Source organism: Corylus avellana, chromosome ca11 (genome assembly GCF_901000735.1).
Source record: "Corylus avellana chromosome ca11, CavTom2PMs-1.0".
Classification (NCBI taxonomy): domain Eukaryota; kingdom Viridiplantae; phylum Streptophyta; class Magnoliopsida; order Fagales; family Betulaceae; genus Corylus; species Corylus avellana.
The window spans coordinates 6,863,132-6,879,396 of record NC_081551.1 but is presented as its reverse complement, the minus strand read 5'-3'; the positions used below and the strand labels follow the sequence as shown (position 1 = coordinate 6,879,396).

The 16,265-nt window shown below is 36.8% G+C and overlaps 1 protein-coding gene across 1 annotated transcript; it reads right to left on the bottom strand.

Annotated features, from left to right (window-relative positions):
• Window positions 1-440: 440 nt before the first annotated feature.
• LOC132166356 (G-type lectin S-receptor-like serine/threonine-protein kinase LECRK3) lies at window positions 441-2,970 on the bottom strand. The gene has a single exon (XM_059577158.1). The coding sequence runs from the start codon at window positions 2,933-2,935 to the stop codon at window positions 617-619; it is 2,319 nt and encodes a 772-aa protein (XP_059433141.1). The 5' UTR covers window positions 2,936-2,970; the 3' UTR covers window positions 441-616.
• Between the last annotated feature and the right edge of the window lie 13,295 nt (window positions 2,971-16,265).

The following is a 16,265-nucleotide window of genomic DNA, read 5'->3' as shown; positions in this document are numbered from 1 at the left end:
CTTAGCAGTTAGCACAGAATAAATAAGGATTCAGCTTTTTACAAATAATGTATATTATGGTTTGCAAAGGGATGTAGTCATGGCTGTCTTTTGCAATAGTCATAGTGCAATACATTTGACAAAAAATCAAATGTAACATAAGAAAATCAAACACGTTAATGTTGTTTGCTAAGTTACGACACAAGGTGCCATCCTAATGAATAAAATCACCACAAAAGAAAATCGACCAATTCTTGTTCTCACCTTCAAGCATTTTGCTTGGATCTTGATTGGTATTTATCGTTTGTAAAAACCTTTTATGTACAATTTCTCATAATAAAAACAATTTTTTACAAGCAGCACACCAGGTTTTATATTATTATTATTATTATTATTTATGAATAAGCATCATTTTTACTAAGCAACAAAAATTTTATTCCAATGCACCCGCCAGAATAAACTGGAACTCTGCTGCATAATCCAGCAGCTCAAGTAAAATACTATACAACCAGAGAATACACAACCAAAAAAATAGAGCATTGACGAGATGATACGCACGCATCACTACATGAATTTAAAGCTTACAGAAACTTAACAACTTGGTTATACAAATTACAACGCTCAATTACTTAAAAGTCTATATCGCACTTAAAAAGCAATCGGGGCCGGGAGGGATTGGAATATCAATCGTTCCTTCCAACATAAGTAGAACTTTCTTCATTGAGGGCCGGAGTGATGGCTCATCCTGAATGCACCAAAGTCCTAGTTTCACCATTCTCTCCACTTGCTTCTTGCCAGCCTCTTCATCTCCAAGTAATTTAGCTAGGTCGCCCGCTTCAAAACAATGGTAAACCCATTCTTCAAGAATAGCTTCTTCCTTGGGTAGATTCCAATCCACACACTTTCGACAACATATGATCTCCAAGAGCACAACTCCATAACTGTAAACATCTGCTTTCGTTGTGATAGGCAGTTTCCGATGCCACTCTGGTGCAACATATCCCCTTGTCCCTCTGATTCCGGTAAAGGTTTTTGTTTGGTCTTGCTTCAGCAACTTTGCTAATCCAAAGTCAGATATTTTTGCGCACCTATGGTCATCCATGAGGATGTTCTGAGGTTTTATGTCACAATGAATGATCTGTTGCTGACACTCTTCATGCAGATAAAGAATTCCTTTTGCTACATTACGAGCAATTCCCATTCTTTCATCCCAACAAGGCTGTTTTTCTGGTGTGAAGAGAACATCTGCAAGTGACCCATTGCTCATGAACTCATAAACCAAAAGCCTATGAATTCTGTCATGGCAATACCCGAGCAGACGAACAAGGTTTCTGTGATGCGTTCTCCCAATAACTTTCATCTCAGTCTGAAACTCTCTTTCCCCTTCAGCCAACACTTTCTCTAGCCTTTTGACAGCAACAACGTTCTGGCCATTTGGCACTGTCCCTTTAAAAACTGCCCCAAATGATCCTCTACCGACCTCTTCTTTAAAACCATCTGTCACTTCCTCAAGTTCTGAATAAGTGAATGATCGTGGAGCAAAATCGTCACCAAGTTCAACAGTTCCATCACAAGAGAGTTTTCTGTACCGAAAATGATTTTTGTAAAAAACAATTCCTGAAATTACCAACATCATGCATCCGAAAGCAACAAATGAAGCACCAATAATTAGGATCTCCAATCGAAGCTCTTTCTTCTTTTCTTTCGGCATATTATCATTTGGAATTGTAGTTTTAGACACACTTACCTTGATGAAAGCTATGTTTGAATCATTCAGTTGCCTTCTCCCATATCTCAATGGAAGCCTCTGTTTTCGGCAGGTCTTGTCTTTGAATAGCACAGCTTCACAGTTACAGTCGTCTAAACAGGCTTGTGCGCAAGAATCTTTGTATGGCACCGTCAAAACAGAATATGAAACATCTTCCCATACGGTGTTTGCCACTTCTTGCATATTGTATGTAATATCTCCATTTTTGTTTTTGCAACTTTCTGCAATGAAATTCCTCTCGCAGCCAGCAGTCCGGTTGCCCTGTTGTACCATTTCGAATCCCGGAAGGCATACACAGTCAGCCTTTTGATCATTTAAAACACAAAAACCATTTAATCCACAAAGACCCTTAGGATTGCACACATCATATGATGATGACCATACAATTGACCAGTTTCCCTTCTGTCTCAGATGATGCGAGTATATCCGGAAAATCCCATCAGCATCAAGTCTCATGAGATAAATAGTATCTTCTGCAGGAAATCCTCCACCCGTTAGATTCCCAATGTTGACACCAGTAGCGTTTAGCAAGTAGAGATGGCCATCAGCATCCAAGTTTAGCGTCACGTTATCTCCCAAGCCACCTGCACTAGTTGCAAAGTAAGCAGTTGGTATAGATATATCATCCACCGGGTACTGAACAAGGTTTCCATCACGTTGCATTGCCAGAAGGAAGATTCCCGTAGAGTGTTGAGTGTCTGAAATACTAGAAATCAGCTCATCACCTGCTAAGAGACGTTGACTGGGTAAAAGAGTATCCGTCGGATGCTCAAAACTCTGCCATATTATTACTTGATTGGAATTATAGATCACAAAATTGCCTGAATCAAGCATGGAAGCGGAAGCAGATCCAGAAGATTCAGCTACGACGGCTACCTGCTCTTGTCTCATTTGAAGGACAAGCCTGCCATCGCTTGCGAAAAGCAAGGTAGCATCGCTTGAGACAGGTGGGTCATCACGGTTTGCAGTCCAGACAACAGTCTTCTCCGGAATTCCATGAATAAAAATTCCAACAGCGTAGCCATTGCCTTGCTTGTAAAATCCAAAGGCGTAGAAACCAGAACGTGACAACCACATAGAGATTGTGGTGGGTGTCAGAGAAGAGCCTCGGCTCACATTAGACTGAATTTGTTGAGCTGAAGCAGTGAAAAATGCAGAGAAAAGAAAAAACAGAGTGATGAAATCCATAACAAGAGAATTAGATCTCTCTGTAGCTTCTCTTTTCTCCTCTTTTCATTTCCTATCAAAACAATTGGTTTTAGCATAAAATTCCCAAAGGACTCTTCAGTTTCAGTCTCCTTCCGTCATTGACTTGCGAAGGCGAGTCAGAAAACGGAATTGTTAAACTTCCGAGAACATGACTCTATTATATGCTTTGAATTGAGCTCTGATGCCTCTTGTTCTAGTCAGGAAAAACAAAATAAGAGAATCACCTAAATCTCTCCGGTGTTGTCCATGTCATGTGCAAATTGTCAAGCGAGCCGTGTCCATAACTTTCTGACGGCAATCAATTCCAGCTACAAGCCTATCTTTATTGCGTGTAGTTGATGGCAGTAGTCGCTGCACGCACCACTTAATTTTATGGTCAATAGAGAGTTCATCATCTTAATTAAAGAGTTCATCATCTTAATTAATCTCTCTCTAGAGAGAGAGAGAGCATCTCTTGAAATATATTCTTAAAATAATTAGCTAACCACAAAAGATAGCCTCCAACTGACTCTTCAGCCTTCAGGGGCTGGCTAATATCCAAGGCAAACAATGAAAAGAAGCTTCTGAACATGAAAATTGGCGTGTATTAGGTGGTTGATAATCAAAAAGCTCAATGAAATGGTAGCTAAAATTTAAACTTAACTGAAATCCTTCGTCTGATATTACCTCTTTTGACATGATCAATCCCATACGAATCCATCTCACTACAAAGGCTATTAACATATATATATATATATATATATATATATATATATATTGTTGAGTATACTTATGTAGAAAGGGTTAAGTCCCACATTGGAAAGATATTATAAGTGTGAGTGATTAATATATAATAGTTAAGCCGAAACTCAGAGCTTAAGCTTTTTAGTAAAGTGATGTAGCAACATGCTATATTATAAATTTACTAAATAAATATTATCCAAAATATCATATATAGTAGTACTTCAAATGAACTCGAGAGGAAGCCGGAGCCAGTCATTTTAAAATGAAGGGAGAATCTGTCCAAAAAAATGTAAAATATCAATTTTGTCCTTTTTAAAAGGACCGATTCCACTCACCATTCAAATGTATCAATTAAATAATTAAATTAATTGAATTTAACACTTTTTCCTCACCATTAATGGAATCTTTCATTGTAATGCCCTGTGAAAATCAATTAACTGGTAATCAACTCCATGCTGGGCATTCCAGCCTTATTTCTCTTGAAACAAGACTCATGAACTAATCATCTCCAAAGAGAGACTACAACGGAAGACTTTTAATTAAGGGACAGAGATAACAATAATTTAATACCATAATCACAATAACTAGAACATAATTGGATCTCTAAATGTATCGGTCAAAGACCGGTCACCAAAATAATAATACAGATTACTAGTAATTGTGCTGAAATAACATCAGCACCTAAGCTTAACCAAAGATAACATAAATACAATCTTGATCAATTCCTAACAGCATCCCACATGGATTTGAGCCACACCGGGTCGAGATCCTCAAAAACGACTTGAATCAAGTCCTTCGCCACCATTAATTTGGCTTCCCGAATCCATCATCTACTAAACTAGCTATGACAGCACAATTTTTTATAATGGAGGGAAAAGAATACAAGGTTAAGTCCGACGACTTAGTGACTAAAAATACACATGATGTACGTACCATTTGAATGATGAATTCAGTTGTTGATAAATTTTATGCAGCATTGTAACATGAAAGTTATTAATGAATGTAGTATAGATATAATATATGTTGTAACTATGAGAGTCAAGTGATAGCTCAAACTCTATGGTCTACCCGAGATATTACATTTTTTTAATATGGTTGGCGATGTCCCGAGGTACAATGCCAATGCCCTAGCCATTGTACGCTATCGTCCATAACACTAGCAGCCCGACCGAGTTTGTCCTTGGGTGGCCCACACTGCTAATGATGTACGTCCTGTAGTGACCCACCAATCAAACATGGCTATACTAGTTACAAAACAATCATTAGATCTAAGGCCCATATAACACATCTACACACATTTGACCATAGAGTTAACATATATAGTAAGCACAATCATAAATGCAATTAATCTTATTATTCTTTTACATGCATGCGTTTACAAATCTCACAATGTTCATTATCTTATTTAAGCAGCTCATGGTTTCACAAAATATAGTTCATAGTATAACAAATATGCATTTCATGAGAGTTGTAAAAATGCAAGTTTGATACACAAAATAATCGTACAATACGGAAAAATAGCAGCAAGTATCCATGTGAGTTGTACTCACCCGAGTTGTATAGTTCCTCCAAATATTCCTCCAACAGTTGCACACTCCCCGAATATTTGAAAATGCCTAGCATTAGTTCTGCATTCGAGCTAAAATGAATTCTAGCCCTAAAACTTAAAAAACAGAGGTTCTGTCTAGCCAATGAACGTTCTCTCCCATTAGAGCTCAAATGTTCACCCAGAACGTTCTCTTGCTAGGCAAAACTCATCTCAACCAGCCAGGCTTCTTACTTCCCCTGTTGTACCTTTTCGAATCTCGAAAGGCATACACAGTTAGCCTTTGATCATTTAAAACACAGAAACCATTTAATCCTCAAAGACCCTTAGAACTACACACATCATTAAATGATGACCATACAATTGACCAGTTTCCCTTCTGTTTCAGATGATGCGAGTATATTCGGAAGATCCCATCAGCATCAAGTCTTATGAGATAAATAGTATCTTCTGTAGGATATCCTCCATCCATTAGATTCCTAATGTTGAAACTAGTAGCATTTAGCAAGTAGAGATGGCCATCAGCATCGAAGTTTAGTGTCACGTTATCTCCACTTCCATCTGTCCACGATGAATAGAAAGAAGTTGCTACAAATACAACATCCACCGGGTACTAAACAAGGTTTCCATTAGTTTGCATCGCTAGAAGGAAGATGTCCATAGAGTGTTGAGTGTCTGAAATACTTGAAAATAGCTCATGACCTGCTAAGAGACGTTGACGAGGTAAAAGGGTATCAGTCGGGTGCTCAAAAATCTGCCATATTATTGCTTGATCAGAATTATAGATCACAAAATTGCCTGAATTAAGCATGGAGGCCGAAGTAGACCCAGAAGATTCAGCTACGACGGCCACCTGCTCTTGTCCCGTTTGAAGGACAAGCCTGCCATTGCTTGCGAAAAGCAAGGTAGCATTGCTGGAGATAGGTGTGTCATCACAGTTTGCAGTCTAGACAACAGTCTTCTCAGGAATTCCAGCAATAAAAATCCCAACATCGTAGCCTTTGCCTACTTCTTGTTATAATATTTTATATTATTCTAGTTTATTATGTTGCCTTCTATGTTCTAGGGTTTAGTCTCGGATTTCTTGCTCACTACTTCTTGTCTCTCTATATATAGAGAGCTATGTAATCACATCAATAATATAGAAAACACTTCTCAATACAATGTAGTTTATTATATGCTTCCGCTCTCTCTTCTCTCTCTCTTTCTTCCGCTCTCCACAATATATTCACAACATATTTAACATGGTATCAGAGCCACTTTCTTGTGGCCTCCAATAAATGTCCTTGACGTTTCTCGGTGTTCCCTCCGGTGATCTCTCTATTCCGATTGTCCGCACGCCACCAAGCACTTTGCCGCTGTAAATCTCTTCCACGCCTTCACCGCAGCCTCATATTGTGCCAAATACTACCTAAATTAATAGATAATATTTAGTACGTTTTACTCAAAAGTGTACAAGATCAAACGATAGTATAGCAAGCAATTACGAGATCATTCCCACGAGGATTATTAAATTATGTTTAGAAGTAATTTCCTAGTTAATTAAAAGATAAAGTTAAATTATCACGATTGAATTTAATATAAAGAAATAAAATAAAAGATAAACTAAAACTAAAAAGGATTAGGGTTTTGATATCCACTACTAATCAGACTAATTAAGATAGCAATATGTCAATGTACCAATTATACCGGTATATTTAATGTTTGCCAACCTAAGGGTATAGGTGTCTACTCCTTAAGCTATTGATCTCCCTAAGTAACGAATTATGCATGAATGTCTACTCTAATTCTTTTCTTTCTTAAAGGATTTATCATGGGTGTCTATTAAGTTGTTCTTTAAGAAAGTATAAATCTATGAAAATCGACAAACACATGAGGCCTAGGGCATGGGGGTCTACTCTCGGTTCCCCATGTTGATTAACCCAAAAACCCGGTTTGGATTTCTTTTATTACTCTTATTAAATCCAGGACTCGATCATTCAAATTATTTAATTAACTAATCCATACCACATGCATATGTTGATCAGGCAAACACATATGAGCAATTCAAGATAACAGGAATTAATCAAGTTAAATACACCAAAATATAATTGTAGCAAAGACGCCAATATTGAAATCATAAATAGTCATGACTAGAGCTTCAATCTTGCCCTAATTAAAATATAAACTACATAATAAAAATAAAAGGTGGAAGAGAAGAAAAACCAAAACTCCTCTTGATCTACCCTTCAGTTCTTTTCCAGAGCTTGTGCCTCTTTCTCCACACTTTTTCCTAGAAGCTAAGAGGTCTATTTATAGGCCTTTAGAAGTACTTAAAACACTAGGAAACCTAGAAAATTCGTAGGGTTTAGTCCTATTACAAGTAGGACTTGGAATACCTTAATATGGAACGAAAGGGCATTCTGGCCGCAGCTCACTATTCTCCAGTGCACAGGTGCGATCGATCGCAGCCCGTGTGCGCTCGATCGCACGTCTACAATCGAGTCTCCTTGTGTGCGCACGAGCGTATGCTTGCGCTCGTCTAGTCATTCCGCTTGTAATGCGCTCGATCGCAGGTCCTTTACGATCAATCGCACTACCAGAGCCTCCAGCTTTTCCCAAATTTGTTCTTTAAGCTCAATACTTCCAGGTTTTCTTTATTTTCTTCCAAAGGCTTACAAAGACACGGAAAATGATTAAAATGGCATAAACTAACAATACTAAGGAATTAACACATATAAGTTTAAGGGCTAAAATATGAATATTTTGGCACTTAACACCTCATCTGGGAAAGTAAGCCCATAATCAAGGTCGCAAGGCACAAATCTACCAATCTATGGAAGATCAGCCGCCCATGGCACTCAACACGCCGCCAAGCTACCATGTAAGCCCTAGTCTCCAACTCGGTCCAAAACCAGTTTCAAACCAGGTTGTCGGGTTTAAACCGATCCAAAACTGGTTTTCTTAAATCGTGTTATCAGTTTTAAAATGGGTTCAAAACCGGTTTCTAACCAGCCTAATTACTTTCGGCTCAACTGCCCAAGCCGGCCCACTCTCAAACCAATCCAGAAGACTTAGCCAAAGAGGCCAGTCAAGTCAACCCACCTATGGGTTAGACCCAGTTCATTCAAATCGGATCTCCAACCCGGTTCAGCCGAGTGGGCCAACCGGGTCAATCTATCCAACCCGATCCAAAGTAGTCAACCCGGTTCACCAGATTAGACCCGGGTCACTTCTTTTCGGGTCAGACCATATTCAATGGTCCATGGGTTTTGGCCAACTTTGGCCTATTTAACTGGCCCAATTGATTCAAGTTTCATCCAAGCTCAAGCCCAAATTTTGGGTCCAATTCCTCCCAACTAAGGCTCCAGCCCAGCCTAAAACATTCACTGCCACCAATAGCCATTGTCGGCTGCCAGTAGCAGCCGTCCACATCCTCTGGCCGCCACATTCCGGCCACCATTCTGGCGAGAAACAAAAAACAAATCTTTTCCTTTATTTTTCAACCTCAATTTTATGCTTTGAGAGTGAGGGGGATGTTATAATATTTTATATTATTCTAATTTATTGTGTTGCCTTATATGTTCTAGGGTTTAGTCTAGGGTTTCTTGCTCACTACTTCTTCTGTCTCTATATATAGAGAGCTATGTAATCACAACAATAATATAGAAAACACTACTCAATACAATGTAATCTATTATATGCTTCCGCTCTCTCTCTCTCTTACTTCCACTCTCCACAATATATTCACAATATATTTAACACTTGTAAAATCCAAAGGCGTAAAGACCAGAACATGACAGCCACGTAGAGTTTGCGGTGGGTGTCAAAGAAGAGCCTCGGCTCACATTAGACTGAATTTGTTGAGCTGAAGCAGAGAAAAATGCAGAGAAAAGAAAAAACAGAGTGATGAAATCCATAACAAGATCGATAATAAGATCTCTCTGTAGCTGTTCTCCTCTTCTCATTTCCTATCAGAACAATTAGTTTTTGCATTAAATGCCCAAAGGACTCTCAGTGCCGGTCTCTTTCCGTCATTGACTTACAAAGGCCACGAAGTCGAGTCAGAAAACGAAATTGTCAAACTTCCGAGAACATGACTCTCTATTACATGCTTTGAATCGAGCTCTGATGCCTCGGTGATTTTGTCCAAATTGTGAAGATTGCCGTGTCCTTGACTCTCTGACGGCAACCAATTCCGACTACAAGTCTATCTTTATTGCGTGTAGTTGATGACAGAGGTTCATCTTTAATTGTATGGTCAATAGAGTGGTAGAAAACATTAATATAAAGAGTTGAGCATCTCTTGAAATATATTCTTAAAATAGATAATTAAATTAATTGTAGTTAACATTTACGAATTTATCGTCACCTAAAGATCTAACACCTATAAGAATAACCAAGAAAATGTCTCATAGCGGATTGCCCCGCATGCTGGATCTTCAACACAATCACCTACCAGCTTTGAACATGTGTTCAAAATCGGCTCAAAAGTCTTTGGTTGAAGTTGAGTATGTGCTCAAATTTGGGGAACACGGGCATCCAGTTACTTATACGAGGAGTATTACTGTCTTTTTACTTTTGATGAGACAAAAATCCATTCAATATAACTACCGTTCAAATAAACTAGGGAAGATCCTAATTCAAAATTCGGCTAGGTTAACTAACCCAGCCTTTATTGAGTACAAAAAATAATTTATTTTTATTAATTTTTCGAGTTAAAAGAAACAAAATTAAATTAAGTGAGAATGAAAAATTGGTCCTTATAGTTGGCCAAAATTACAAATCACTGCATGTGGTATAAAAAATAATTTATAGGTCTTTGTAGTTGGCCTAAATTACAAATCACTCTCTGTGGTATAAAAAATAATTTATAAGTCTTCAAGGTATGCCAAAATAACAGTTTACTCCCTAAAATCAATTTTCGTTGAGTAACTTAACAGAATCCATTACTTTGTCACAGATTAACCCCCATTGGCCAAAATGCCACCCCATAGGTTTTTCAATTTTTAATTTTTTTTAATGTTTATTTTTTTTAATTATTTTTTAATTTTAGAACACGTGGCATATTTTAGGAGTGACACGTGGTAGATTGTTAATTTTCTCTAACGGAAACTTCACTAGGTATTGATTTAATTTGTCTTTTACCATTGGTCCGGTACCATTTTTGACTGTTTTGGAAACCTAGGAAAAAATAAAGTGCAAACCGAGGTACTAAAAAAATACTTAACCCTAAATTAAAATGATAAAAAATGCCAAATTTTATTCAATTAAAGGGAGAAAATTCTGATGAAACAAAACTCAGATACCATTCTTTACAACCAAAGAACTCATCAGCAATCCCTTCTAGCCCTTTCCTCATTCAATTAGGGAAAAAAAAAAAAAAAAACTCATCCTCAATCACAATCAAACAACCCTAAATACACAAGCAAATTGCACTAAATAATCATTCAAACATTACCAAAAATCAAAACCCATTATGTCTCTCACCTATCCTTCCGTCCATAGCTACCGCGAGTGTAACATCCCAACTTAATTAACTGATAATTAAGTTGGGATGTTATGTGTATATATATATATATATGAAACGATGTCGTATGCAGTATGATATTATCATATTACCATAGAAATGACATCGTTTTAGTTTTTTTTTTTTTAATTTAATATTTTTAATTTTTTTCTTTTAAAAAAGCGGTTAGTGGTTATTAGAATTACTAACCGCCGATTAACTTCATTGCCATTAACTGCCTAGGCGGTTAGTGGAGGCAATTAGTGAATTTTACTAACCGCTTTTTCACCCCTAATAAATGCATGTCTTACATCATAATCAAATTAAGAGCTTGTTTGGAATTGCGTTTGAAAAATAGAGTTTTTAAGTCAACAAGAGCTTTTGGGCAAAAACTTCATTTTTAAGCTTTTGCCAAATGTGTTATTTGGCTATTTTTAGGTTCTTTGTACCCTTAAAAGCGCTTTTAATTTTTATACTAATCGAGTACTTTTTTCTTCGAACAGACTTTTTAAATATTAAAAGCACTTTTAGGCCTCTCAAACGCAATCCCAAACAGGCCTAAGTCATAAAACTTAAATACAATACAATGTAATACAAAGTAAGTCTGACAGCTTAATGCTACAAAGAACTATGTGAGGAGTGATAAGCGTCGAATGTTGCACATTCAAGCCCCTTAATTTGCATATGTTAATACCTTAGCATTGTTATTTGTTTGATTTTGTTTTGTTTCTGTGTTTTCAGGTGTTTAATAAAGATACAAGAAAATCATTGATTTTGGGCTCAAAATGCAGTTTAGTGTAGCGATTCACTGTAGCAGACTGTAGCAGATTTACTGTAGCATTACCTGTAACATTTTACTGTAGCAGAATTACTGTAGCACATACTATAGCTACAATACGCTTGAGCGTATACGCGCAGCAGAGAGTAAAAAGAGTCCGAAATTGATAAGGAAAGTTTTTCTAGGTCTCCCAATTCGACTGGGAAACTGAAATACGATTTTTCTAGGATTCCTAGGGCTTTTAGGGTTCTCCTAATCCCTATAAATAGGCCTCTAAGCATTGAGAAAAAAAGACACACCGCTTTCTAGAGTAAAAATTCAGTAAATTGTCTTTGAAGCTTAGAAGATCATGAGCAGCTAAACCCCTTCGTGGGGTGTTGATGTAACCCTATCCAAGCACAATTATTTGATTGTATTTAATTTATAGATTTTCAATTTATGCATGTTGATTGTATAACTATGAGGATTGCTACAATTGACTTATGTTCTTCATATTAAATGCAATTGTTCTTAAATTTCAAAATCAATATTTGCGAAATTCTTCTCTTGTCTTAGAAAGTATTTTACTTTTATTGATCTCAAATCATTCTTGTTTTTTGTGATTATGAGAATAATGGTTATACAATGGGTTTAATTGACATATGATCAATAGGATTTGATAGGCCATGCCTAGGAAAGACGGATTGTACTACACCCTAGTTTAGTGTAATTTAAGTAGACAATTTGTGCCAACCAAAGATGGGTTATACTTATTCATTGATTGTATGTATCCTGTTAAAGAATTTGATAATTTATACCTAGGGAAGGCGGGTCGTACCGCATCTTAGTGGTTAGTTGGACAATCCGTGCCAACCGAAGATAGATTATGCTTATTCTTTAATAAGGTAGTTTCTTGTTTATTTATAACATACATAGAATGAATTTCTGGGATTAATTATGATTAGTCATTGTTGTGCGGATAGAGGTGAAGTCAATACCCTACACTCTCTCTCTTATTTTAAATCTATTTTATTTTCATGCACTTTAAGTTTTAAAGAAAATCAAATCAATTCTCTTTTTAATTAAGTTAATTTTAATCTTTCGAATTTTGATAATAAAACCCCTACAGTCCTTGAGGTTCGACATCCTCTCTATAGCCGTATCCTACAAAGATTCGTCCTATTGAGAGTGGTTATTTTTATAATTGATATTTTTTGTCACAAAAATACCACATCAAGGAGTCTAATACATAACAAAAGAACCACCAATGTAGGCAATCCATCTCCTAATAATGTTCTTCTAAGTAGGTGATATCGAAGACAAAGTCCTCAAATGGCGCATCTACCCCGGGTTCCTCTTGACCATAATCCATGTATATATATATATATGTTTTATTAGTGAAAAATGAGATACATGTCCACAACTTAGTGAGTATTCACACTTGAGACTCATAAGTACGTAGTTAACCCCATTCTTTTGCGAAAAATGTGAGTATATAAGATTTCATGAATTAGGAGTTCTGATCAGATAAATAAGACAAAAAAATCATACTCACAGTCATGAAGTGTGTGTATATTTGTAACGCCCCAAAATTGACTTTGGCGAGCTTGGCACAGTTCCCCAACTTAACCAACAAGTGACTAAATGGAGAACCACCACTCTAAACATTATCAGAGTTGATGCATAGGAATGTGAAATAAATCTGATAATCATATAAATTATTACACGTGCAAGAATAATCCTCAATTTGAAGACATGCAATAACTAACAATAATATAGGGCAAACTTGATAACAGCATAAAGATCTTAAGCAAAGTCTGTAGTGGCAACCATACTCCTCTTGGGTTCTAGGAACAAGCTCACTATAAGAGTAATAACTGCATAAGTCTAACGACTTAATAAGTAAACCTCACAATTGAGTATAACATGAGCTCATGATTATTAAACAGAAATAAACATGCAATTTTGATAAACATTGAAAAGATGTGTTATTTCTGTTAATACACCTTAAAAATATCATTTGGTTTGACAAAGGTTGGTGTACTCTCGGCGGAAATCGTCTAAGTATGTGAATATAGAAAACTAATGCTTTATAGATCATAACTATCATTTATGGTCTACTTAAGATATTACCCATTCTCAGTAGGGTTGACGCTGTCCCGAGAAACCTGTAATACAATGTTGGTGCTTCGACCATTGTATGCTACCATCCATCACTAGCAACCCAACCAAGTTCGACCTATTAATGATGTATGTCGTATAGTGACCACCCATTAGGCAATGGCTGTGCCGATCACGAAACTAGCATTGGATCCAAGGCTCATATACATACACACATTTGACCAAAGAATCAAGTCTATATAGTAAGCTTATGGCCATTATTCCACACATACTGGTATACCATGTCATACAATGCATCTTATCAACCAGTTTTTAAAGCAGTTACCAAGTTATTACAAAAAGTAGACAAGTTCATATTATATGCTTGGTCAATTAGTTGACATATCCCACGTTTTTAAGGAAAGTGTTCGTAAGTGTTTACTTACCTCATTCGCTCGCTCGAGTCCTCCGATATCACAAATCACTACTATAACGAAACATAACTCATCGTTATGAGCAGTACTAGAGAACTCTACGAGGTTCCATCTAATGAAAATGGACTTTTGTACACATTTATGGGGCTAAGGGGCTTGTAACCCGCTCTCTAGGCGAGCACTCGCTCCCTAGGGCGAGCGTTCAGCCAGAGGCTAGGGTTTGGCTAGAAATCCCCCAAAAATGAATCTAGGTTTCTATCTAAGGCTATGGGTTGGTATTTCTTTCCTAGGCTCAAAATAAACACAAACATCTCAAGAAAGCGCACCACAAAGAATCAAAGAGGTATTTAAAAGTCTTTTGAAAACATTTCTTGGTTTTATTAAGAAATAGGCACATCCAAGTGAAAACATCTTATCATGGAACTTCTAAAGAGAACAATGGTAGGTTGAAAGCTTTTCGAAATCGCTATTGATTTTACAAGAAAAACGGGTACAATAACTCATTATGGCATCTTTTAAAACTTGTAACATTAAGAGAGTAGTAACAATAGCATGAAAGAATGATTAAGAAGTCACCTTAGAAGATAGCTAGAGCTCCACACCTCCTCATTCTCCAAGAACACTCACAAACCTCACAAACTCTCAAAAAGCAATCAAGCAGTGTTTCTTTAGGACAACAAAGCCTAAAATGAGGGTTAAGGGTTGTGTGGGGGTGGGTTTATACAGGGGAAAAAGTTGAGGGTGTTGCAAGAGAAATCCTGAAAAGGTGTGAGTGCTCGTGTACTAAGGTGTCAAGTGTTCGTGTATTGTTCACAACGAGTTAAAAATGCTTTTCAGGCGTGCGATTTTGGTATTGTTCAAGAGTCTAAAAATTGGTCAACGAGTGCTCACGTACTGTAGCAGCGACCACTTTTGTACTGTTCACAAAAGGTTAAAAATGCTTTTTAGGTATACGACTAGGTAAAAACCATCGATCAACAAAAAGTCAACAAGCGCTCGGCCTGGTCCCCACACGAGTGCTCATGCACTGTAGCAGGCGAGCACTCGTGTGGTCCCCCATGCGAGCGTTTGTGTACAGTAGCTTAGAAAGTCCAAAATTCTTAAAATGCCCCTCCAGCTATCCTCAGTGACCCAAAGTCCAATTAACTCCTAACCAAGCTGTCTTAAGCCTAGTTAATTATTTTGGGTCACTACAATATTTGATCATGTTCAAGTCATAACTCTCCTCCATATGACCTATATATACCCTTAACCCTCTTATTGTAAGGTTTGCACATCCTGTAGAACATGTTACACAACCTTGGTGCCCCACGTTGTGGTTGCATTTGTGAGTTTTAAGTCTCATATTAAGAAAGTATAAAGAAAAATAGTACTTCATATACCTAAGTGGATCCAAGCCCATAATTTAAGCTTTTAGGCTAGAGTGGTATTCAAATATGTATATTAATGTCATGTTGGTAATAACTCACAAACCATTTTTCTCCCTAACAAATGGTATCCGAGCCATGGTTAGCTTCTTAGGACTAGGTATTTGGATGCGTCTACTTGGAGTTGTGTCCAAGATGAACATATTGAATTTTTTCATCTTGAGGGGAGTAACAGCAGATTGATTCTAACTAGATTGCACATGTGTTACACATGTTCTAATTAGTTTAGTTAATTAACACAGTTAGTTTGTTAATTAAGTTAGTTATATGGTTGAATAGCTTTGTAACTAACTTCTCTTCTTCCCTTTCGCTCATGATCTGTTTTATGTGTATAAAAACAGAGTATATATATTGTAAGCTACAATTTATTCAAGCTAATGAAAACAGTTCAAGTTTTCTCCCATTTCATTCATTCTCTCCTTAGGATTTGATAATTAGCTAACCACAAAAGATAACCTTCAACTTACTCTTCGAGTCTGGCTAATATCCAAGGCGAACCATGAAAAGAAACCTCGAACATGAAAATTTGCGCATCGTAGGTGGTTGATAATCAAAAAGCTCTATGAAATGGTAGCTAAAATTTGAACTTTACTGAAATCCTTCCTCTGATATTACCTCTTTTGACATGATCAATCCATACGAATATATCCATCTCAGTACAAAGGCTATTAACATATATATTGTTGAGTATACTTGTGTGCAGAAAGGTTTGACTCCTATGTTGGAAAGATATCATGTTATTTGCTTTTTTTTTTTTAATTTTTTTATGAGAAAGCATCATTTTTAATAAGCAACAACAAAAATACATTGCAACGGCCAGAATAAATTGGGACT